Below are 20393 nucleotides of genomic sequence, written 5' to 3'. Positions count from 1 at the left end.
CACACACGTGTTCACTAGAGAATTTGTATGCCATTCACAAATGTGGGTGCTTTGTTTAAGCCTGATAAATTCTAAAAGATTCCCATTTTTCTCTCTCTAGGTATTTTTTGTTGTTGTTAACTTAGAAAGAATATATGAACAAAGCTCTTCATCCTATTGCCATTTATATCTCATGCTAATGTTTGCAAATTGTTAAATTCTGTGGGTTAAGCATCTTTTCTTGGACAGAGGAATCGCACATCTTCATTCTTACAGGGTTTGATGCCATACAAGGAATAGTATACAAACTATGTAACCATGAATAGTCATGTACAAACATCCGTGTCCTCAAGAGAAACATAAATTTTTTTCCAGCCTATGCAGAACAAAATAGGTATTTGGCTTCTGGCGAAAAGCCAGTATTTCCAGAATTTGGCAGAGACATTCTGAGCTGCTGCATGACATGTAATGCCATATTACAGGAAATGGGGATGTATACAACTTTGTTTCACTATAAACAAATAATTTGCATGTAATGTCTCTGATACTTGAATGATGCAGAAAACTATGCATCCCAATTTCATAGTTCAGTAATATGTTATATGACTAAAACAATAATTAACATTTGATATCCTATCAGAATCCGTTATTAGTTTTTAGAGTGAGAACTTTCTATTCTTTGAACTCTTAAACACGTTTATAATCTTGGTATCTTGCTTCTCATTCCTGTTTGTACTTGAAAGCCTTTTGTCTTTCAGTGTTTGTTTTTAAAAGTGTGGTTGTTGTCTGTGTTTTGATTTAAAACTAGTAATGGCCAGAATTTTTCTGACCACAACAGCTGCTTCTTTGGTTTGTTGCAATGAAGTTTAGCAGTGACAGATTTAAGTAAAATACCGTCAAAAGCCAGGCAACTGTCAAAAACCATGTGGCTTTCCACTGTCTCTCTGCCTAGCTCTTCATCTTGTGTCTACCAGCTGACCTCTGATTTAGAGACTCCAGGGCTTCTGGTATATGAGACTGTAGGCACATCATTTCCTTGTAGCTCATTTTTTATTACCTTTTAAGTGAAATCTTATTTTCCAAACCAAGACGAAATCAGACATAAAAGGGTCAGAGTTTGCCATGAAATAACTACTGTTCTCTCCATCTGTATAGACATTTGGTGTGGCTGAAAAAAAATGTGACCATTTGTCACTTTTGGGGTAAAGCTAAATCTTGTAATGTGTAGAAAGAACAGTTTGAAACAAGTAGATGGGTTCCATCTTGTCTGTCTCCGCACCTGTGTAGCGTGGTTGTCCATGGCAGTTATTCCTGTGCTTTGCTTTGCCCATTTGGCAGAGGCAGATTAACTGAACTATTTACAACATGCTTCCAATTTTTGTTTTTATCCAATCCACTTGCATCTGGTTATGGGTTGGTAATCTTCTCTTGGCCCGCTAACCCCTGTATTTTGTGTTGTAATTCATTTACAATTTTCTTCCTGAGATAATCTGGCCAAGGTACAAATTGCTGCCACTGATTTGTTTTTTGTATTTTTGCCTCCAGCAACATTTCTATTTAAGCGCTAATAGCAAATTTGTAGCAGCAAAGACTTGGTCCTCCACATGTGATGGCTGGAAGATCCTGTGAAGCAGCCTTATGCTACAGAGGTGTTGAGAATATTTCTGTATGGTGAACGAGTTATTGTGAACGTGTTTGCATCTCATAGGCTAGACTGTTTTGTGCTTCCTGGGCAACATACTTAACTTTGGCAGCTGTGGTTTGCCTGGACAGAGGTACGCTGAGGAGGTTGCCTGAATGGGGAGGTGGGAGGAATAAGCCAGTTTTCTGCAGGGAGACCCTGAAAGGGAGATTAAATTCCTCAGGCGTGACAAGGGACGAGAGTAGAAGTAGTAGAGACTTAAGAGGGGAGTAAAAGGGAAAAATCTGCAAAGCCACTTCATGCTGAATAGGAGAGACAAAGACATGAACCTGCTTTTGTAGTAGGAATTGGAAATGACCTTGTAAACCTGAACACCAGAGCAGGGACCAGGCAAGGCTAGAAGCAGGAAATTGAGCCTGAAGGAGTTTGTAATTCAGGAGACAAACTCTGAGGCAAATAAAAGTCCCATGTCCGTTCCAGAGGGATGGATTCCTTTTAAAGATTTACCTTTGGACACGGGGAGCAAAGAAGGGACGCATGTAGGAGATGCGGAGTTTATGTCTCAGTTAAAATTCTTGTGCTACGAAGAGTGGCATCTTATCAAAGCCTGTTTCTAGGTTTGTTTTACCTGTAAGGTGCCTGCAAAGCTGTAGCCTTGAAAGTCCTGTCAGAATTTCTAGGAGAGGACATGGAAGCAGTGGACATAGGGTGGGGATAGCAGCAAGGCAAACAGAGCAGGCAGTTAGATCATGACTACTAGCATTTGTAATGCGATGCCACAGAGAACGTGGCTGCAGACCCCCAGACTGCCATTTGTTTGTTGCCTTGAAACGTGAAACACAGATTACAGCAAAATAGCAGCCTGGGGAATCTACAAATGGGACGATCTGATCTCATCTTCAATGCTGGAGGTGCCCTTTGTGTCACAGCTGTATGGAAAGCAGGTAATAGATGAGGTGGGGAATGTTCTTTGAATTGCTGCATCTCTTCTGGGAGAAGAGTTCCCCAATGGGGAAGGACTTACAGGAGAGAGGTGCTATGGAGAGGCAGCATTACTGCGACAACCATGTGCACAATTTGAATATCACTGGGCTTACTCTTCTGTGATTAGGAATCAGAAGCTGCCAAATATTGCTGTGGACAGACAAAGACCTTGGCCATGTTCAGTGGTGGTGTGAGCTTTTGCCAGCTTGGTGCCTTGCCACATCCTAGAAGCTGTTTTGTGAGAGAAACCTCACTGCATACAAACTGAGCTTGGCTGAGAGCACCAATCCAGTGTGTTGCAGGCTGTGTCTTTCTTTAGTTTGAGAGGGAGGAGTCATCTGGCTCCTCAGTAAAGCTGAAAGTCAGTTGCTTTCAGTTAGGATGAAGGCAGGCGCGTTGGAAACGGTGCGTAGGTAGTCTGCAATTGGGAGACCGATCTTCATGGTCAGCCCAGGGTTTTCCCAGGTGCAAACTTGAGATGTAACTTTCTTGGATGAGAGACAGTGGTAATAAGCTTCTCGGCCCAGGCAGATGAGGGCATGTGTTTGGAAAGCAAGAACCAGGGGAAACTTTTGTTTCCAGAGATTAATTGTCTTGGTTACATGACTGTGAATATAAACTTTTTTTTTTTTTACAATTGAATTACCCTGTATATACGATAAGGTGAAAGTGAAAATATTTGGAAGTGTCACTTTAAAATAACATAAGGCCAACAGATTTTTTTTTTTTGTGTGTGTGTGTGCGCGCTGTCTTTGTTGGCATGTGGGACTGGGAGGAGGTGTGTTGGTGTTAAAATAATTCACTAGAGTATTAATACTGCAACAACACTATCTTTGGCTGCAAATCAAATTAGAAATCTAAAATGTGCTTTAGAAATGTTGGATTATTCAAGTGAGGCAGTAATTGTAGCCAAACAATCTGTGTGTATACATCTATGTAATCTATGTGTTACTGCATCTACCTGTACATCTTCACAGTAAAGGGCTAGTCCTAAGCTCTAGTATGCTTATGATACCTACTACATGAAGTAAACTTTGCCTCCACTTGGTTATCTGCCTTGTTAGGTGGTGCAGAAATGCTTTCCAGAGGTCTATGGAGGGTCAGGAAGTTTCCATGGATAAGGGAGGCAGCTGTAACTTGTACCAGGGATATCTCTGTCAGGGCTGCAAGGACTTCAGTTCCTCACATTGAAATCTGTGTTCAGAGCATCTCTGGCACTCTGCACTGTGCTGAGGGAATGGATGGATGGTTGCTTCTGGGAAGACCAAGAAGTCCAAACCTGGGACCCTGAGCGTGTTTAAAGCATGGATGTTGAAGATAGGGTTTTCTGGTTTCTCTTCCTAGGTTGGTTTTGGGGAGCTGCCATTTGACAGCACTGACAACTTTAACAGTTGTGCTGATGTGTGTTTCCGGGTGGCAGATTACAACTTTTTGTGTCATAAGGTATGTGCTTGTGCTTCATTCTCCCTCCTTTTTGCCATGAGTCTAGTCTACCTGTCTCCCCCCCACATCCAGTGCTGGATACACTCTGCGGAAGCAGCATTGCCTCATCAGCTGGAAGGTCTTATTGCAGCTGGAAAACTATATTTAAACCATTTAACAAAACAGCAAACCCTGCCTTTCTTGCAGAGGTGAGGAGATAAATTCATGGATTCAGCTACAGCATTCAGCTGCAAAATCTCCTACTGCTGGCTTGTGAGTTCAGTGTCTGCAGAGGGGAATGTTTGATCTGCAAGTAGACAGCAGTAAGAATGGATTTTTGACATCCAACTTCAACTCAGACTCCTTCCCTAATGCCATGCTACTTTTGAATTTCAAGTTTACAGATTGGTTTTTTTGGTTCTGAGGGTAGGCGTGGATAGAAATAAGGTGTGGGAAAATGTTGGAGATGCAGTTTCAAAATAGGAAGAATCAGAGTTACAGAGTCTGAACTTCTGAAATATCTTTGAGCTGCTCTGACAGCTGGTTGGAAGTGCTGTTTGGTTTAGTGCAGTGAGAAAGATGCTAGTATTTTGGTCTTTCTTCCCTCTCCAGGCATTTTTCTGTGGTCGCAGTGACTATTTCAAAGCCCTTCTTGAAGACCATTTCAGTGAGAGTGAGGAGCTGCAGACACAGCCCAGCATCCCTGTGGTGACTCTCCACAATATCTCAGAAGACATCTTTATTCGGGTCCTCTACTACATCTACAGTGATGATACAGAGGTGAGGCCAGCCATGGAGCCTTTCCTCTTGTGCTGGATAATTCTGGAGGTGTTCACAGTAGTATTCTCCTGCAACATCTGGAGGGGGTTGTGTGCATGGTTTCTTAAATCCCACTGCCCTACTCTGCTACCTAACTTCTGTCTCAGGAACCCACATACTGGGACTTACTGTTAGCCAGGCAGGGATCTAGTTTATGTGCATGACATTTGGGAAGCAAACCCCTAGTCTTTCATCCCATAATAGAAATTTGGAAATTAGGTTGCACGTTGTATGTTGGCATGAGAAATGCAGGGCTTTGCAGATTTCCCTCTTGGGCTCTGTGGAAGGATAAGGTGAGCAGCTGCCAGTAGATGGCAGATTGAACACATTTGGAGATGTGGAAAGGTTGAGAGATTCTGCTTATTTACTCTTGGCATCATAGCCTACTTTTCCATTTGTAGCAAGTCATTATTTCCACTGTTATTTATTGCTGGGGTGGGCAAAGGTTCCACTGGGAGACCAACGCCTCGCTGTGGTCAGTATCACAAGCAGTAACAAAATGGCCCTAACCCACCTAGTTTTCAGCCTAATGGAAGGTGCAGCAAATCTCAGCATTTAAGCAGCTTCCTGCTTTGGTTTTGTGGCAAATACTTTCAGCAGGTCTAGCTACAATATGCCAGAACACATTCTGGCATTAGGGCAGCGATCAGAGACGCTGCTGCACCTGCCAGTGTCACTTCTCCCAAGCAGTATTTGTGCTCTGGGTTAGGTGGCACATACAGAGAGTGCACACAGCTGTGACCTTGTTTCTGCTGATCTGTTCACCTCCAGGTAGCAGCAGGGAATGTGCGGTAGGGAGAGATGTATTGAGCAGGCAGCAAGGGCAGGATTGCCATTGGTATGCCAGAGAGCAGATGCTTCACTTGTCCGCACTCTTCCCTCAGCCACACGCTGAAAGGGCTGGCAGAGAGGGAAAGCAGCATGTTGGGGTTGTGGAGATCCTCCTGACCCTGTGACTGCACTGCAATGTGACCCTGTTCCTTTGTACCGCTCCAGTCTGCCTGCCCTCCTTGTGATGGCTCACAGGAAGGATGTTTCCCAAGCAGCCATCCCTTTCTAAGGGGTGCCTCAGCTGCCATGTCTAGACCTGGAGCAGGAGAACAGACCCAACAACAATGCGTAGGAGTTGAAAGGATCTTGCTCATATATTTTCTATGCAGAATGGTGCCGTCGCAGAAACTAGTTTGGATTTCAAACGGCAGCCAAGATAGGATCTTCTGCAGAGGGTTCATCTGTCATGAAGAACTACCAGGAAAAATGGTCAGGAAAACAGGAATACAGCTCAAGTTCCACACTGTTGTGTGACCCCAGCCAGCAACTAAGCACCATGCAGCTGTTCGCTCACACCTGCTGGTGGGATGGGGGAGAGAATCTGGGGGGGGGAAGTAAAACTCATGGGTTGAGATAAAGACAGTTTAATAGGACAGAAAGGAAGAAAATAATAATGAGAATAACAATAACAACAACAACAACAACAACAATAATAATAATAACAATAATAATAAATAATTGACATATACAAAACAAGTGATGGACAATGCAGTTGCTCGCCACTCGCTGACTGATGCCCAGTTAGTTCCCGAGCAGCAATCTGCCCCCTGCCGGCCATCTCCCACCAGTTTATATATTGGACATGATGTCACACGGTATGGAATATCCCTTTGGCCAATTTGGGTCAACTGCCCTGACTGTGTCCCCTCCCAATTTCTTGTGCCCCTCCAGCCTTCTTACTGGCTGGGCATGAGAAGCTGAAAAATTCTTGACTTAGTCTAAACACTACTTAGGAACAACTGAAAACATCAGTGTGTTACCCACATTATTCTCATACAGAATCCAAAACATAAGACTATACCAGCTACTAGAAAGAAAATTATCTCTATCCCAGCCAAAACCAGGATATGTGGGGTGTTCTCTCTGCCCTGGGTTTCTCCAGCCAAGTGTCAGCACTCCCAATTCCATGTTTCTTTTTCCAAAGGATTTATATGTCTCTCTGCCATGTAGTAGTGACAGTGTTTGCAGTTGGAGTGGAGAGTGTGTGCAGAGGACAGAAAGGGTTCTCAGCAGAAGGAGAAGCTGCTGATCAGAATACTTGTGTGGGCTCAAGGGGAGCTTTTGGAGGAATGGTTGCCAGATTTGTCCTCAGTCGAGCAATTGGGATCTGCTGCCATCAATACTACTGACTCAAATGCCTCCAACTTGTGAAGTTCCTGGAGCTTATGAAAGGACAAAGCACCACTTGATTAATAACCCCAAGAGCTTTGTTACACCACTGTGGCACTACAGCACTTGTGGCGTGCCTCTAATACATCTTACATCCTTCTGCACAGCTGTTGCAGGGTGTTATACAGCTGAGACATTTGTGGTGAGTAGTCTCTCCAAACACTGGTGTGAACAGCTGTAGGGGAAGAAATACTCAGCCTTTTGCAGTTGTCAGAGTGAGCAACCACATGTGTAGATGTGGACAGCAGTGTTTTTGCTGCTGACCAGTTATTGGGGCAGAGGACCATGCTGCACCAGAGTTACCATTCCTCAATCGAGACCAGTGTGGCTTGGTCTCTAAATGAAAGTGATCTCGCCTCCTCCACAGCCAGGGTATGCTGCATCCTGCAGATTTGCTGTTAAAATGGATGTGGGTAACTGTGCTCTTTGCACTTCACGTTAGCAGGAACAGAACTGTGCAGAGAGAGGCTCTAGTTCCAGGTTAGTGACGCAGATGGTTGACTAAAATAGGATTTGCCCGGCCAGGGGGAAGAGACTGAGTGAAGCTTGGAGGTGGTGTCTCCAACATTATCTACAGCATTTTTTATCCTCAGATCGCTTGCAAGGAGCAAAAGTATCCAAGAGGGAAGTGGGAGGGTGGTTCTCTAGCTCAAGAGCCTGAAAATGTTAAAGGCCATTCACAACAGTGTAAGCTTGAGCATCTGGTACACGAATTTATCTCAGTTTGAATGCCTGTTAAAGCTCCAGTAGTATTTGATGTGCAGAGTCTGTTCCTCACCTAGTTGGGCCTCACCTACAGTTTATTTGGGGTGCAATTTTCTGTCCTTGAATGTCCCTGTGCCAGGTAAGTTGTGCTGCCTGAATTAGCAGAGCCAGTTTGAGGAGGGAACTTAAGAGAATTTTGCACATTTTTCACAAAATGCAAGTCCAGATGTACTAAATCAGAGGAAGAGTCCTAGTGGGGACAAGGTGCTCTGTTCTGCCAGCCTGTTCCATTTGTCTCTTTGAAGGACTTTCGGTACCTCTGGTAAAAGCTACCTCCTTCCACTGCTACATTGAACATTTCTTAGCAGCCAGCTTTCAGTTTCACTTCAGTGTTTCAGAATTGCTTTGTGCTTAGCTAGAGACGTTAGCTCCAGCATGGCAAACTTCTTGCTTTGTGCTGAGCAAGCTGCCTCTGCAAGCATTTTAAACTCCTCTGTGGTAACTGAGTGGAACAGCTAGCCCTGAAAGATTGAGCTCCTGTCTCTCCATAGTACTGTTAACACTTGTCCGGTAATGGGCCAAACAACACTTTGGGGAATCTCTGCTAAAACACAAGGAAGAAGGCAGATTGCCAGAGACAAGTGAAGTGACCAGGACTGGGCAGTAATTCTCCTCTTTCCATTGCCAGCTGTCTCCAGAAAACGCCTATGATGTGCTGTGCGTGGCAGACATGTACCTGTTGCCTGGGCTCAAGCGCCTTTGTGGCAGGACCTTGGCTCAGATCCTCGATGAGGACAACGTTGTCAGCATCTGGAGGATCGCAAAACTGTTCCAGCTGACCCGACTGGAGGACCAGTGCACGGAGTACATGGCAAAGATCATTGAGAAGGTAGCAGAAACACTCCCCACTGCACTTACCATATGTGCCCGTAAATCTAACTGCACAGTGAGCCATAGATACAACAGATTTAATGGTTGTACTTTGGTCTGTAATAAATGGTTGCCCTCTCTGGTTTAATGTGCTTCCTGAAAATGAGGAGTGGTTAAGTAGCAAAGCACATGGTGAATTAGGACAGAGGATGAGGAGTATGGCAGTACCTGATGTCACTGCAATAAGCCAGATGCTGGTGGCTGTCTAGCACATCCCTGTGGACTGTGGGGCGAAAAACTTGCCCCAAAAGTTCTGCAAGTGCCATAGGCAGGTGACTTTCACCGAGCTTTCAGCCCCCATGCACAGAGCAACAACAGTGTTGCCTGAATACACCAGCTGTGGCCTGGAGAACCCAATGGGGAGCTCTGTGCAGGAAATGCTTTTTGGTGTTTGCTGGGGGGCGGTTTGTCCTGGCATAATGCTATAGAAAGGAGAAATCAATGTGATCTTTAGCCTCCTCTAGGATGACAAATCTAACAGCAGGGGTTTCCACAGGGGAAATTTGGCTGTCGAACAGCCAGAAGTAATGAATCTAACACTGAAGTTTTCTTTATGGGGCTCCATGCTCCATTTAAGTGTTATCTGGAGTGATTATAGCTTGAAGTTTCAGGACTCATGGAGAAAGTTGCCATACAGAAGGATAAACTAAAATCTATGTGGTGTTTTTGTCCCAAGACAGATCTTTATAATTGGCTTGTACAGTTCACGTGGGAATGTAACATTTTCACCTGCAGCTTGAAAGGTGTGAAATTCTTTTTGGCATGTGAGAAAAGCAAAGGAAATGATTCTGGGGCTGTTATTTTGTTCAGTGTATAGCTTGGGGATGATAGACACATTAGCATGCACTCAGATTCTGGCTTCTGAAAAGGGATTTGGTTTGAAAGCTGATGAATATCCCAAGTAGTAATTGGGCAAGGTAGGGCTTTGCTTGTGTGTTCCCCTTGCATTCCCCTTCTCTAGCCTGGGTGGTAGTCCTCGGACCCAGCATTGGCAGTGGGCCTTCTGAAGGGTGTGTTGGCACAAACAGAGCCACCCCAGCTGTTCAAACATCAGCAGCTGCCAGCATCTTGTGGAGATGCACTGATGATGGCAACAGGGAGAGATTTTGGCAGCGTGTGTAGCACAGAGCAGGGCTCAGCAACCTGCCGTGCCCAGGCACAGTTTAGTAGCATAGACAGACAGAAGCTGCCTCTCACCCTTCAGCACACCACATGTTCCTGGGGAAGTTGATGCAAAATCATTCATGGGTGACCTGATTCTGTCAGGTTGGGCACAGAAGAGAGCAGCTTTCTTGCTGTGATCTGCTGGTCGGCTGTTGGTGGTGGGGCCGAGAGCCATGGTGGGGACAGAGTCATCTGTGGCTCCTGGTTCTGAACTGGGCACAAGCACCCGCTGTCTTGCCTGTTGCAAGACACTTTCCAAAAGTGTCTGGCAGCATCTCCTGGTTCCTGCTGGGGAGCCTTTCTGGAGGGAATATTGTGTGTATTTATGTGCCCCAATACCAGAACTATGGATGCTTAGTTTAGTGGGTATTACAGTGCACTGTTTGAGGTGCAGATTGCTTACAGTTGTGACCGTTTATTATTGGAGTATTACTGCCTCCTTAGGATGAAGAGCAGGATGTGTCTCCAAGCAATGTTTGTAGGAGAGATAAGAAGATTTGAGTCTCCGTGTACCCTTAGCATTTCCTTTTCTTCTGTGGGACCCCTCAACAGTGGCTGAGCCCATTATCCCAACCCTTTACATCCCTTTATCTGTCTTCTTGTCTTCCTAATGGTTCTCTTGTCCACCCTGTGCAGCTGGTGGAGTTGGAGGAGTTTGTGGCTGCTGTGAAGGAGAATGCAGAGGCTGTGGAGGAACGGCAGGAGACTGACTCCATTCCTCTAGTCGATGACATCCGCTTCCACATCACCAGCAACGTGCAGACTTACAGTGCCATCGAGGAAGCCAACCAGAAACTTGAAGCTCTGGAAAACCTCCTGGCCAGTATAGGGCTTGAGTGCTGATGTGTGCAAACCCTGCCTGTCATATGCAGCCTGCGTAGCCCCCACTAGGTTGGCTCAGAGTGCAAGAACATCCAAGTCTCTGAATGTCTCTCTTCCCCTTCTTTGTCCTTCTTCCCATCCACTTTCAAGCATGGTTTCTTTTTAATTTATTTATGTCTGGACATTTGCATGTCTGGTTTGTGTTTGGTTTTATTTTGGTTTTTGTTTCGTCTTTCAGAAGTAGCTTCCAAAGCTCAGCCCTAATCAGTAGCTGCTCCTTTGTACAATACAATGTAGATAGGAGACTGCAAGCTGTTGGGGGTGGTAAGGGAGCTGTTCTGGGGGACTTGCTACTGCCTGGTGTTAGGATCCATCCTGCTGGGTGTTGCCCAACAACACACTTCTGAAACTGGTTCATGGCAGGTATTTGTTGAATTGCCACCAGCAGAGGAAGAAAACTAGATTAAACTCTCCAAATAAGTATATTGGAAGGGAGGTAGCCTTTCTTTCACTGTCAGCATTATAAGATTGGCAAAATTGGGTGGTGCTTCCCTAACAGGGACACAGGAGTACTTGGCTATGTGGAAGGCACTGCCTTTACCTGCTATTCTAGATCTTAGATGAAAAAAACCAAAGTGATTCCCAGTTCTTCCCTAGCTTTTCATTGCTTTGAAGTGCTCAATTTAAAAGCTTTGCTTTCTGAACAAACATCTTTGGGAATACAGTAGAGACCAGAGTCCTTCCGTTCTTAGAAAGCAGTAGCTTTCAATGCATAAAAAAAGGGAGAGCACCCCTTTGCTTCCTAACAGGGGAAGGATACACCTTCTTCTTGGAAACAGCACTTTTTCCTTTCTTTTTGTCCATTTGTGGTGGGCCAGGGAAGAGGGGTCACCGGAAATCTTTTTTGAAAGGAAAAGGGGCCTTTTGGGTCTCTTGCAGGGCAGCTGTCCCACTTGTCAACCTTCTGGCTTTGCTCAGCCTTGAGCCTTGTAGCTTCATTGTTCTCCAGGAAATTCACTGTTTGTACTAATGAATGTTTTTGTATCTGTGTTCTGCAGTAGGTCTTGTTATCTCGTATTGTCTCCCTAGACTCCTAATGAGGGTAATGATGTTCTTTCTCCTTGGCACTAATCAGCAGGCGATACCCCTGCATAAAGCTTGCCTTGCCAGACAGGCTGCCCTCAGAGCTGTTCATCTCCAGAATGGCATGTTATGAGAGGCTCCGGTCTCCAAGGCACAGGCCGGGCATACGTTGCCGTGCTGTGAGTTGGAATGGAGAAGAGGCATCGTGTAAAGCACATAAAGAATCTTGCACAGGCAGTGGGCTGCCATTACTAACGCATATCGTCATTTTGGTCACTTTGTGAGGCAAGAACTTGAAATAATCCATGTCGGGTGTGCTTTTGTTTGAGGTGGGAACTGGGCACAGATTCCCCGCAGCTTCAGGGTGTTGTTTTCTGTAATGGTGATGGTGCTTCACAAGGATAAAGGAAGGGTTTGGAGATCCAGTGTTTGGCAGGGACTTGCTTCAGGTGTGGATGTACTGGGAGGATGGGTTTCTCTTATTTGCTGATCTCACCAGGTGAGAGACTGATGCTCCCATACCATGTGAGGACTGCAGCCTCACTGCCCCTGCTCAGAGCATCTGCCTGTATCTGGCATCTGTTGAAGCTGTTTGCAGGTACGTGGGCAGGCTTTGGGCACCACTTGCACTAGCAGGCTGGGTTTGGTTGCAGTGCGGAGGGGGCACTGGGGTTTGGCCACTGTACTGAAGAGAAGCTGGACTTCGGCAAAATCAGGATTGAGTTGCATTTAACAGAAGCTGGGGACAGAGCTGGGGCAGGAATGAGGTGTATTGACATAACTGAACCCCAGATGCTTGCGCACTTTGTCATCTGTGTTTAACTGGTGTCTCTTGCAGAACAAGTGTCTGGGGCAGAGGATTGTGGTGGCAGGGCTGTTCAAGCGGCGCATGCTTCAATTCTGTTTCAAAATGCTTGTGAGGAAGTGCAGGGAGTTCTTGTGGTTTGTTTTCTGCAGCCATATTAGGGTGAGGGAAGAGGAGGTATCCCTGCAAGGGTGTGTTGCTGTATGGAAGCAGGGAGCAGCAGGAGTGTGCTTCTGTTTGGGGTGGTGACATGGAGAGGAGCTGTGCATTTGTTGTGTGATTTGTGGAATGTACCTCCATGTCCATCTCTAAGCTCAGTGTGGCTTTGACAGGACCACCAAAGAGCCCAGCACAACTTGAACTGATAAAGGCATCTCAGTAAACTTGTGGAGGGGAAAGGCTATTGAGAAGGCTTTGATATGAAGTCCCATATATTTTGGAGAAAGAAGGGTGAAAGCAGAACTGCCTGTTTTCTTGCTCAGTGGAGTGTCAGGCTCATGAAAGCCTGCTACAGAAACCGACAGCTTAACCCAGCTGGTTCAGTTCCTCTGCATTTCTTCTCCCTATATGGCTGAAGATGACACTGAACATAAGCAGGATGTTTAGTTTATCACATCCCCTGTGCTCCTTCTGCATAAATTCTGCATCTGACATCTCAGTAGTCGGCTTTCCACAGCAGTGGTTGTGACAGCCCTGCACAAGGCTTGCACAGAGCCACCAGGGAACAGAACATGGCCTTTGCCTTCTGCTTGTACTGAACGAGATGGAGAAACAGGATTACCAAGGAATGTGCTAATGCTTTTCTCTACAGATGCCTCAGCTGCTAAAGCAAATGGACGCTGGTAGTGGGCAAAGCAGGAAGAAGACAGAGAAGGGGCAGCAGTGCTGGGAAGTGTTTTCCATATGGCTGCTCTTGAATAATTCCATTCCTGCGTCCTTAAGTGTGGAGCAAGTGAGGCCGCAGTTGTGCACGTGGGAGGAAAGGTCAGCGTGGCCTTTTGATCTGCCTCCCCAGTAGCACAGTTCCACGTGGGCTGCCAAGCAAATGCCTCATCTGTCTGTGTGCACTTAGTGGTCACATCTGTGAGCCCCATCAGATTGTCCAATTACTCGGGGTCCTTTAATCCCCCCCCATCCCTTTTGGCGAAATAGGGCTATCAAAAAGCATGCATAAGCAGATGGTCAGCATGCAGGCAAGCTCTCTAATTAAGATGAGCCAGGTCAAAACTTAGATTTTAATTCACTTTATTCTTGCTGCAAATAATTTTATCACAAAATAAAAACCTTTTGATTTTTTTTCTGTTGCCAGTGTCCTTTTTGTGTTCTGTTGCCTCTGTCCTTTTTATTTACTACTAGCCACTTGTTGAATTAAGAAGATTGTAAAATTTATCAGAGCAACATATTTAAGAAGAAATGTGTAAGCATGTGTGCAGCAATAAAATAGTATATTTCACTATATCTGTTCCTGCTGTGGCCTCTTTGTTACCAACTGACACCACCAGTGTGGCTTTATTTCTGAAAGGACTTGGTGGGCTCCTTCAGCTTATTTTCCCGCACCCAGGCCAAGGGCTGGCTCTGCACCACCTGGCTTCCAAGCAATGAGGAAAGCATGACTCTTCTCTCCTCTCTTGGTGACCCGTTTGTACAGTCCTGCTAGAACATGAGTGTAAAGCACTGACTTGTTTTTACTGCCTCCTTTCTCCCAGGATTATTCTGCTCATTAGCAGCACCGTGGCACAGGCTTGGTCATTGTCATGGTGGTGTGTCGGGGAGGTGATGTTTATCTCAGAAGGTTGCTCTGGGCAGCCCCTCACAGGTAAGTTGTCCCTCCCTCTCTTCTTGTCTCCCTGTGCTTCTGTCATTGCTGACTGTCCATTAAATCCAAGGATGGAGATTTCTCAGCCTCTCCGCTTAACTACTCTGACTTGTTCAGTGCACTCACAGAGCCTCTGAAGCACGTGTTTTCTCCAAAACCTTAAGTCTGCTGAAGTGCCTGGGCAGTCCTTCCTCTCCTGTCTGAGGACACAGACGCTTGTTTTCTCTTCTGCTTTCTTGTACGTCTGGGTGGCTGCAATAGTTTCTGTGACGTTAACTGAGCTGCCTGTGTGCGGCCCCTGTTGACTTCAGAGTGTGACTGGCATTCAGGGAATGAGGATCCAAGCTTGTCCCCGTGGCTGCATGTAGGAACGTGGAGGTTTCTTTTTGCAGGGGGGATACTAACAGCATCTGAATGACTAATGCTGTTGAACGGGAGGACTGGGCTTGGAAAAGTTCAAGCACTAATCAGGCTTTTGGGACTCAACAAACACTGCTTACAGGGAGTATCGTGCTGTGAGAGCGTGGAGTAAACGACGAGCTTCTCTTAAGAGGCTTGAGCTGTTCATGTCGGTACAGTCATGGTCAAACAGTGGGGAAGGCACCTTCCCACGTAACAGCTCACAGTTGCTGTGCATTGACAGACTTGTGTGCTCAGGGTGACACCGAGTTTTTCTCTCTTTTGCTGTGGGCAGCCTGGTGAAGCTTGTCACAGCCTGGGGAGCTGGATTGCATCTGTCTGTGCTCAGCTCCCAGGGATGAACAAACCGAGCTAGGGCTGGTGGTCGGAAACAAAGGCTTGGCTTGGTTCTCTGCGCACAGGGGGTGGGTGTGCTGGCAGAGCAGGTTTTTGTTTTACCTTCTAAGCTAAAACAGATTTGACATAACAAATTTATTAAGATAAGAGAGGCCACACTGGCAAACCATTTGTCAGAGTTGGGGCCTGCTTTGAATAAAGGCCCTGGCTCTGCTGGCGTGGCTGCCTGCCTTGAAGAAGTGCCGAGGGAGAAGGGCAGAGAACTCCTTTTCTAGGGTTGCAAATGGTGTCTAGGGTTTTAGGTTGGAAATTGGAGGTGGGTTATTGGCAATAACCAAGGCAAGGGCTGCAGAGAGGCAGACTATTAGTTAGGGGACAGCAGCCACATTGGGGTGCAGCTGTGGACACACAGACCCTTAAGGCCAAAGCCAAGCTACAAGCTTCAAGCTATGTGTGATCAGCATCTGGGTAAGGGGGCAAGCATACACATGCCTTTTGCTTTTCCTAGTTGTGGTTAACTTTTTAAGCCTACAAGTTCAGGGCAAGGTTTGAAGGGCATTTCAGGAGACTAAAGAAAGCCTTGGAAAAGGATCAGTACCATGCAGAGATAGCTCTGGTCCCAAGGGTCTGGCTGCTCAGTTCCCAAATTAAGCTCTGAGAAATGAGTGTGAGAGCTTTCCTCTCCATCCTCCTGTTACCAGCAGAGCAAGCTCGAGGGGAAAGAGAGCAGGATTGGAAAGTGAGATCTGCTCCTTTCTGACGGCAGCTCACTGCCAGTAGTTCTGTTTTGCTCCCTGCTCTGTTTGCTGGTATGGCAAAACACAAGGCTGTTACTTTGGCATGGTGGGTTAGGAAAGAGGGAGGTGAAGGGAGTGCTACGGTGTGCTCTGATGCATCAGTTCATGGACTTAGGGTAGGGTGGGATTGGTCTTTTTAAAGAAATCCAAAGTAACTTGATGTAGCTTTCCCATGGAGGAAACTGAGTTGGTCTGTGTTGCACTGGGACGTCATTAAAACCCCAATAAGAAAAAATGCCTCCCTCTTTATTCTGTTATCTTATCACTTCTTTGCAAGCCAGGGTCATCCCAGTACCATTTGTACAAGGCGGCGACAGTGATGAACCTTGCGAGTGAGGCTGTGCAGAGACCTGCTCTGGAGGGAAGGCAAGTAAATGTGTTAGTTACTGCTCCTTGAGATATGCTTTAGGAGATGAAGGCTGATCTTTCATATCAAGGCTAAGATGACATTATATCTCTCCCTTCTGCTCAGAAGGTTTTATTCTAACACATTCTTGGCACAGCATAGCAGAACCACCAATATTTTTATGAATTTTATTAAGCTTGCTTCCATAATGGGAGCCAGCAATCTGCTCTCTAGAACTCCTTCCACCCCCCTCCTCCCTGACTAAAACAGAAAATTATCCGCGAGTTTTAAAGTTTGTTGGCGGCAAGTTCCAATCTCTTTCCCTTTCCCAAAGGCTCTCATTGAGAAGCTGCAAATGCTTCAGGCAAGTTGTCCAGAAAGCTTTTTCTGCCATGCTGCTTTGTCCAGTCTGAGTGCCTGTCGGGCACAGCGTCTTCAAAGCAGTTCAAGGCTCTGGCTCTGGCCATGCTGCTCCTGGGGTGACTGCTCCTTCCCTTCCCTTCCCTTCCTGGGGCTGGGGGAGATGGTATTTCTTGTTTCCTGATTTTACATGCCCTTTTCCAATCATGTGTGCAAGTAAACAACATTCTTCCAGGTCTGAAAGCACACGAGGGGAAAGTACTTCTCTTGCTCTGCCGGCTGCAGTGCTTGCAGTGCTGGCTGCAGTAACAGGGCAGATCAGTCTTGCGTGCGAAGTTCAGCATCCAGGACTTGCCAGTCATGCAAGTGCCCCCGGGGTCGGGTTTTGGTCCAGAGCAGCCGCAGCATGGGATGTACATATGCTCGGCACGGGAAGAGAGGACTTGGTGTTAAAAGTGCATGGGGTGAGCCCTGGAAGCTTAGTGCTGTCAGGGCTTTTGATACGGCAAACGCAAGGGCTGCCCTGTGCTGCGGGCAGGCGGCTTGTTGCTGTCATTGCAGCATGAAGCTGACCCTGCAGTCCAGAGCGAGGGAAAAACTTGATTTTTTTTTTCTCTGGATGGGGAACCAGAGTTGTTTATTTCTAGCATGTGGGTATCTCCTGCTCCAGGGTTCACTGTGTTGACCTGAGGAGAGCTTTGCTGGTGTTGCCATTGCATGGTTTTTCATCTAAATGAAGGCATGGCTCTGATACGAAGGCTGCTGACCTTGGGAAGGCTGGAAAGCCTTGCTTTTCCTGGAGCTCTGCCTCACAGCAGGGTTTATTGTGCTTCTCTTTGGTCATGGACCCTTCCTAAACTGGTGCAGGGAAGGTATCGCTCGTCCTTTGCACCCAAGCTGCCGTTGCTTTGCCTCTGCCGTTCTCATCTCTGCGTGTTTTCTTACAAGACAAGTGTTTTCCACACTGGACATCTTGCCCTCCCCTCAGCTCCCCCCCAGGCCAAGCAGCTTTCTTTGCCAAGTTTCCTCTGGTTAGACATCAGCGCATATCACGCGATCCGTCCAAACTCTTAACTGATCTCTTAGGAATTGTTTTTCATCTGAATTCCTGGAATGTTTCCATACACTGAAGAGTTTCCTCCGGAGGGAAGGGAAATTAATCCTGTCTCCCTCCCTCCTGAGGAGCGGTGGCCACGGGAAGGCTGGTTGTTTGGCTTGCTCCTGTTGGGAGATGGGGGCTCTGCAGTATTTGCTTACAGACGTGGCTGTTTGGTTTAAGAAGGCAGTTGTTAGGAGAGCAGCAGGAAGGTGAGTGGTAGCTCCGTATCAGCAGCTTCCCCATCGGATGGAGAAAGAGAGCATCCCAGACTGATAAGTCGGGAGACCGTTGCCCTGTTTCTATGTGCAGAGGAGACTTGTGCTCGTACGTGGAGAGAAGAGCAAACGACTGCTCAAAAAAACCCACTTTTGAGAGCCTGGAGCGAGCAGGAGCGGCAATGGCAGGCAGTCGGGCTGCCGGCATGGTGTGCGGTAGCGGTGGTCTCTGAAGCTATGGTGGCACCTGCCTGACCCCATCAGCTCCATCCCCCTTTCCTTGTGATGGGGATCTGCCCAGGGCTGGGCAGGGACGGTGGCAGCCAGCGAGGTGCACGTCCCTGCTCGCCCCCACCAGCAGCTCTGGAGTGGGCTCGCTTCTCCCTCCTCCAGTGGTCTATAAATCTCATGCTTAACTGTTTGCCAGCAGCAAATGCAACTGAAGCGCCGCCGGTTTATATGCTGAGCAGATATTCTGAATTAAAATTCCTCACCGCTCACTGAAGCTGCAGCATTTGGCTCTTCTCTGGTGCCTGAGCCTGGCCCGGGTGATGGGCTGTGTGGTCCCAGAGGTCTGACATGAGGCATGGTCCCTGCAGCAATGTGACTGAGTGTGTCACCTCTCGTCCCATGCCCCGATGGTGGAGCAGGCTGTCTGTCCCTGCCAGCCCTGCTGGGGTGGCTGGAGAGGACTCTTTAGGAGCTCTCCCCCCCGCCTACCATGGCACTGCTCTGGCTCCTGCTTTACCATCAGCTGATCCCCACCTTGCACCAACCCTGAGAGCCAGCTTCGGGTAAGACAGAACCGAGCACAGGCTGGGGGAAGAGAAAAAGGCAAAAAGCTTCAGGGTTCCCGCAGACTCGCGGGATCAGACTAGAAGCACATGCTAAAAACAGAAAGGCCACCTATGGCTGTGACAGCTCGCCAGGCGCCGGGTGGTGACAGCAGGAAAACCGCACTGCCAAAAAGGCTCCTTCGTGCCAGTGCTGCTCCCGGCCTCGCGCAGGACCGTCACCTCCCTCCTGGGCTCGGTCCCTGTCCCAGCACCGTGGCCGGCACTCTCCGGTGGCTCTCAAATCTGCGAGCAGCTTAACGAGCCACTAAAATACTAGGGGAAAGAGCCAGGGACTTGCCGGTATTAAAGCAAATCTTGTTACTAATGATGTTCCTTACTACCACAGTGTGCCCACCGGCTCGGCAAAAAGCCCCGGCTCCGCTCTCTATGTCGACACGCATCACAGTCCTTGGCCAGAGCTTCTGACCCGGCGAGCTGGGGTGTGATCAGACGTACAGCTCGCGCAGGGCCGCAGAAAGAGAATATTATTATTCTCTTGATTTAGCGATTCGAGGCGTGAGGAGGATGAAATGAGTCGCCGGAGACTGCAGGTCGCGTCTGGCGCTGCTGACGACTCCAGCCGCGGGGACGTGGGCACGCCATCCCGCCTGTCCCCCGCCACAGCAGTCGTCACCCGTTTTGGGGCGCGAGTGAGCGGCTGGGGAGCCCTCGCAAACGCAGCGGCTTGTCCTGAAGTCTGCACGGGGAGGGAGGCGGGAGGGGACCCCGCGGCTGGGCTGAGCCCCAGCCCCGCTCTCTGGGCAGGAGGGACGTTTCTGCAGCACGGGGCACCCCGACAGCACCAGCCCTGGGTTTGGAGGAGCCGGGGGCTCTTACGGCACCCGGGCACTGCCTGGGAGCTGAGCGAGCAGCAAACCCCGCTCCCTCCCCAGCCCTCTCTGTAGTCACAGCTGGGGGCAAAAGGTAGGATTTCAATGGCTGCTGCTCCTGGCCGTGGCGCAGATGCTTCCTGTTTGAATTGGGTATGGTTCAGGACCAACGTAATATTTTAACTTGTAAAAGTGTGGGAACCAGGTCTCGAAGCAGGCTGAGCTTGTCTGTTACTCCAGGCTCCTCCACCAGCTCTGGACTGCTGTTTTGTCTGGGGTGGGGAAAGCGCTTGGGCCAGGGATTTTTTTTTTTCCCTTTTTTTTGAGTTAGCACCTCAGCTACAATTAAAAAAAAGCAAGCTTTGACTCTGGGGAGGGTAGAGCTAGCTTTCCTTGGGATTACGGAAAGAGCCCTGCGAGGTCAAAGTAAGATGTAAAAATATCTTACACCTGCAGTGCCCCAAGCTAATTTTTTATTGTGCTCCTCTGGGCTATAGCAAATAGTAGTGTGAGGCCGTGGATTTCAGGGCTCTTCAAAAAGCTGACCTTGAAGCAGAAGGCGAACCTCAGGCCTCCGTGAGACTAGGCTGCCCCACTCCTCTGGTTTGCAGCGGCTGGGGAGCAGGTGCTGGCAATTCGGCGGTGCCCAGGGGCTGCAGCCCCCTCCTCCACAAGCTGAACAGCAATTTAATATCTGTCTGCTTTTCTCTTCTCAACCTCTGGAGGGATGGCAGTCACCAATGATGCCCTCAAACACACTCTG

General features: G+C 47.7%; 1 protein-coding gene across 2 annotated transcripts in view; it reads left to right on the top strand.

Moving 5' to 3' along the window:
* The window catches only part of ABTB1 (ankyrin repeat and BTB domain containing 1), a 29304-nt gene extending 15271 nt beyond the window's left edge, over positions 1-14033 (top strand). For both annotated transcript variants that reach the window (XM_030043930.2, XM_030043931.2), the window contains exons 9-12: positions 3950-4048; positions 4640-4807; positions 8460-8660; positions 10502-14033. In XM_030043930.2, the coding sequence (XP_029899790.1) occupies positions 3950-4048; positions 4640-4807; positions 8460-8660; positions 10502-10708 (675 nt within the window). In that variant the 3' untranslated portion in view covers positions 10709-14033. The remainder of the gene's footprint in view (positions 1-3949; positions 4049-4639; positions 4808-8459; positions 8661-10501) is intronic.
* The last annotated feature ends 6360 nt before the right edge of the window (positions 14034-20393 follow it).

This window comes from Aquila chrysaetos, chromosome 20 (genome assembly GCF_900496995.4).
Source record: "Aquila chrysaetos chrysaetos chromosome 20, bAquChr1.4, whole genome shotgun sequence".
NCBI classification, from domain to species: domain Eukaryota; kingdom Metazoa; phylum Chordata; class Aves; order Accipitriformes; family Accipitridae; genus Aquila; species Aquila chrysaetos.
Note: the sequence above shows the minus strand (reverse complement) of the source record. Positions and strands in the feature narration are given on the sequence as shown.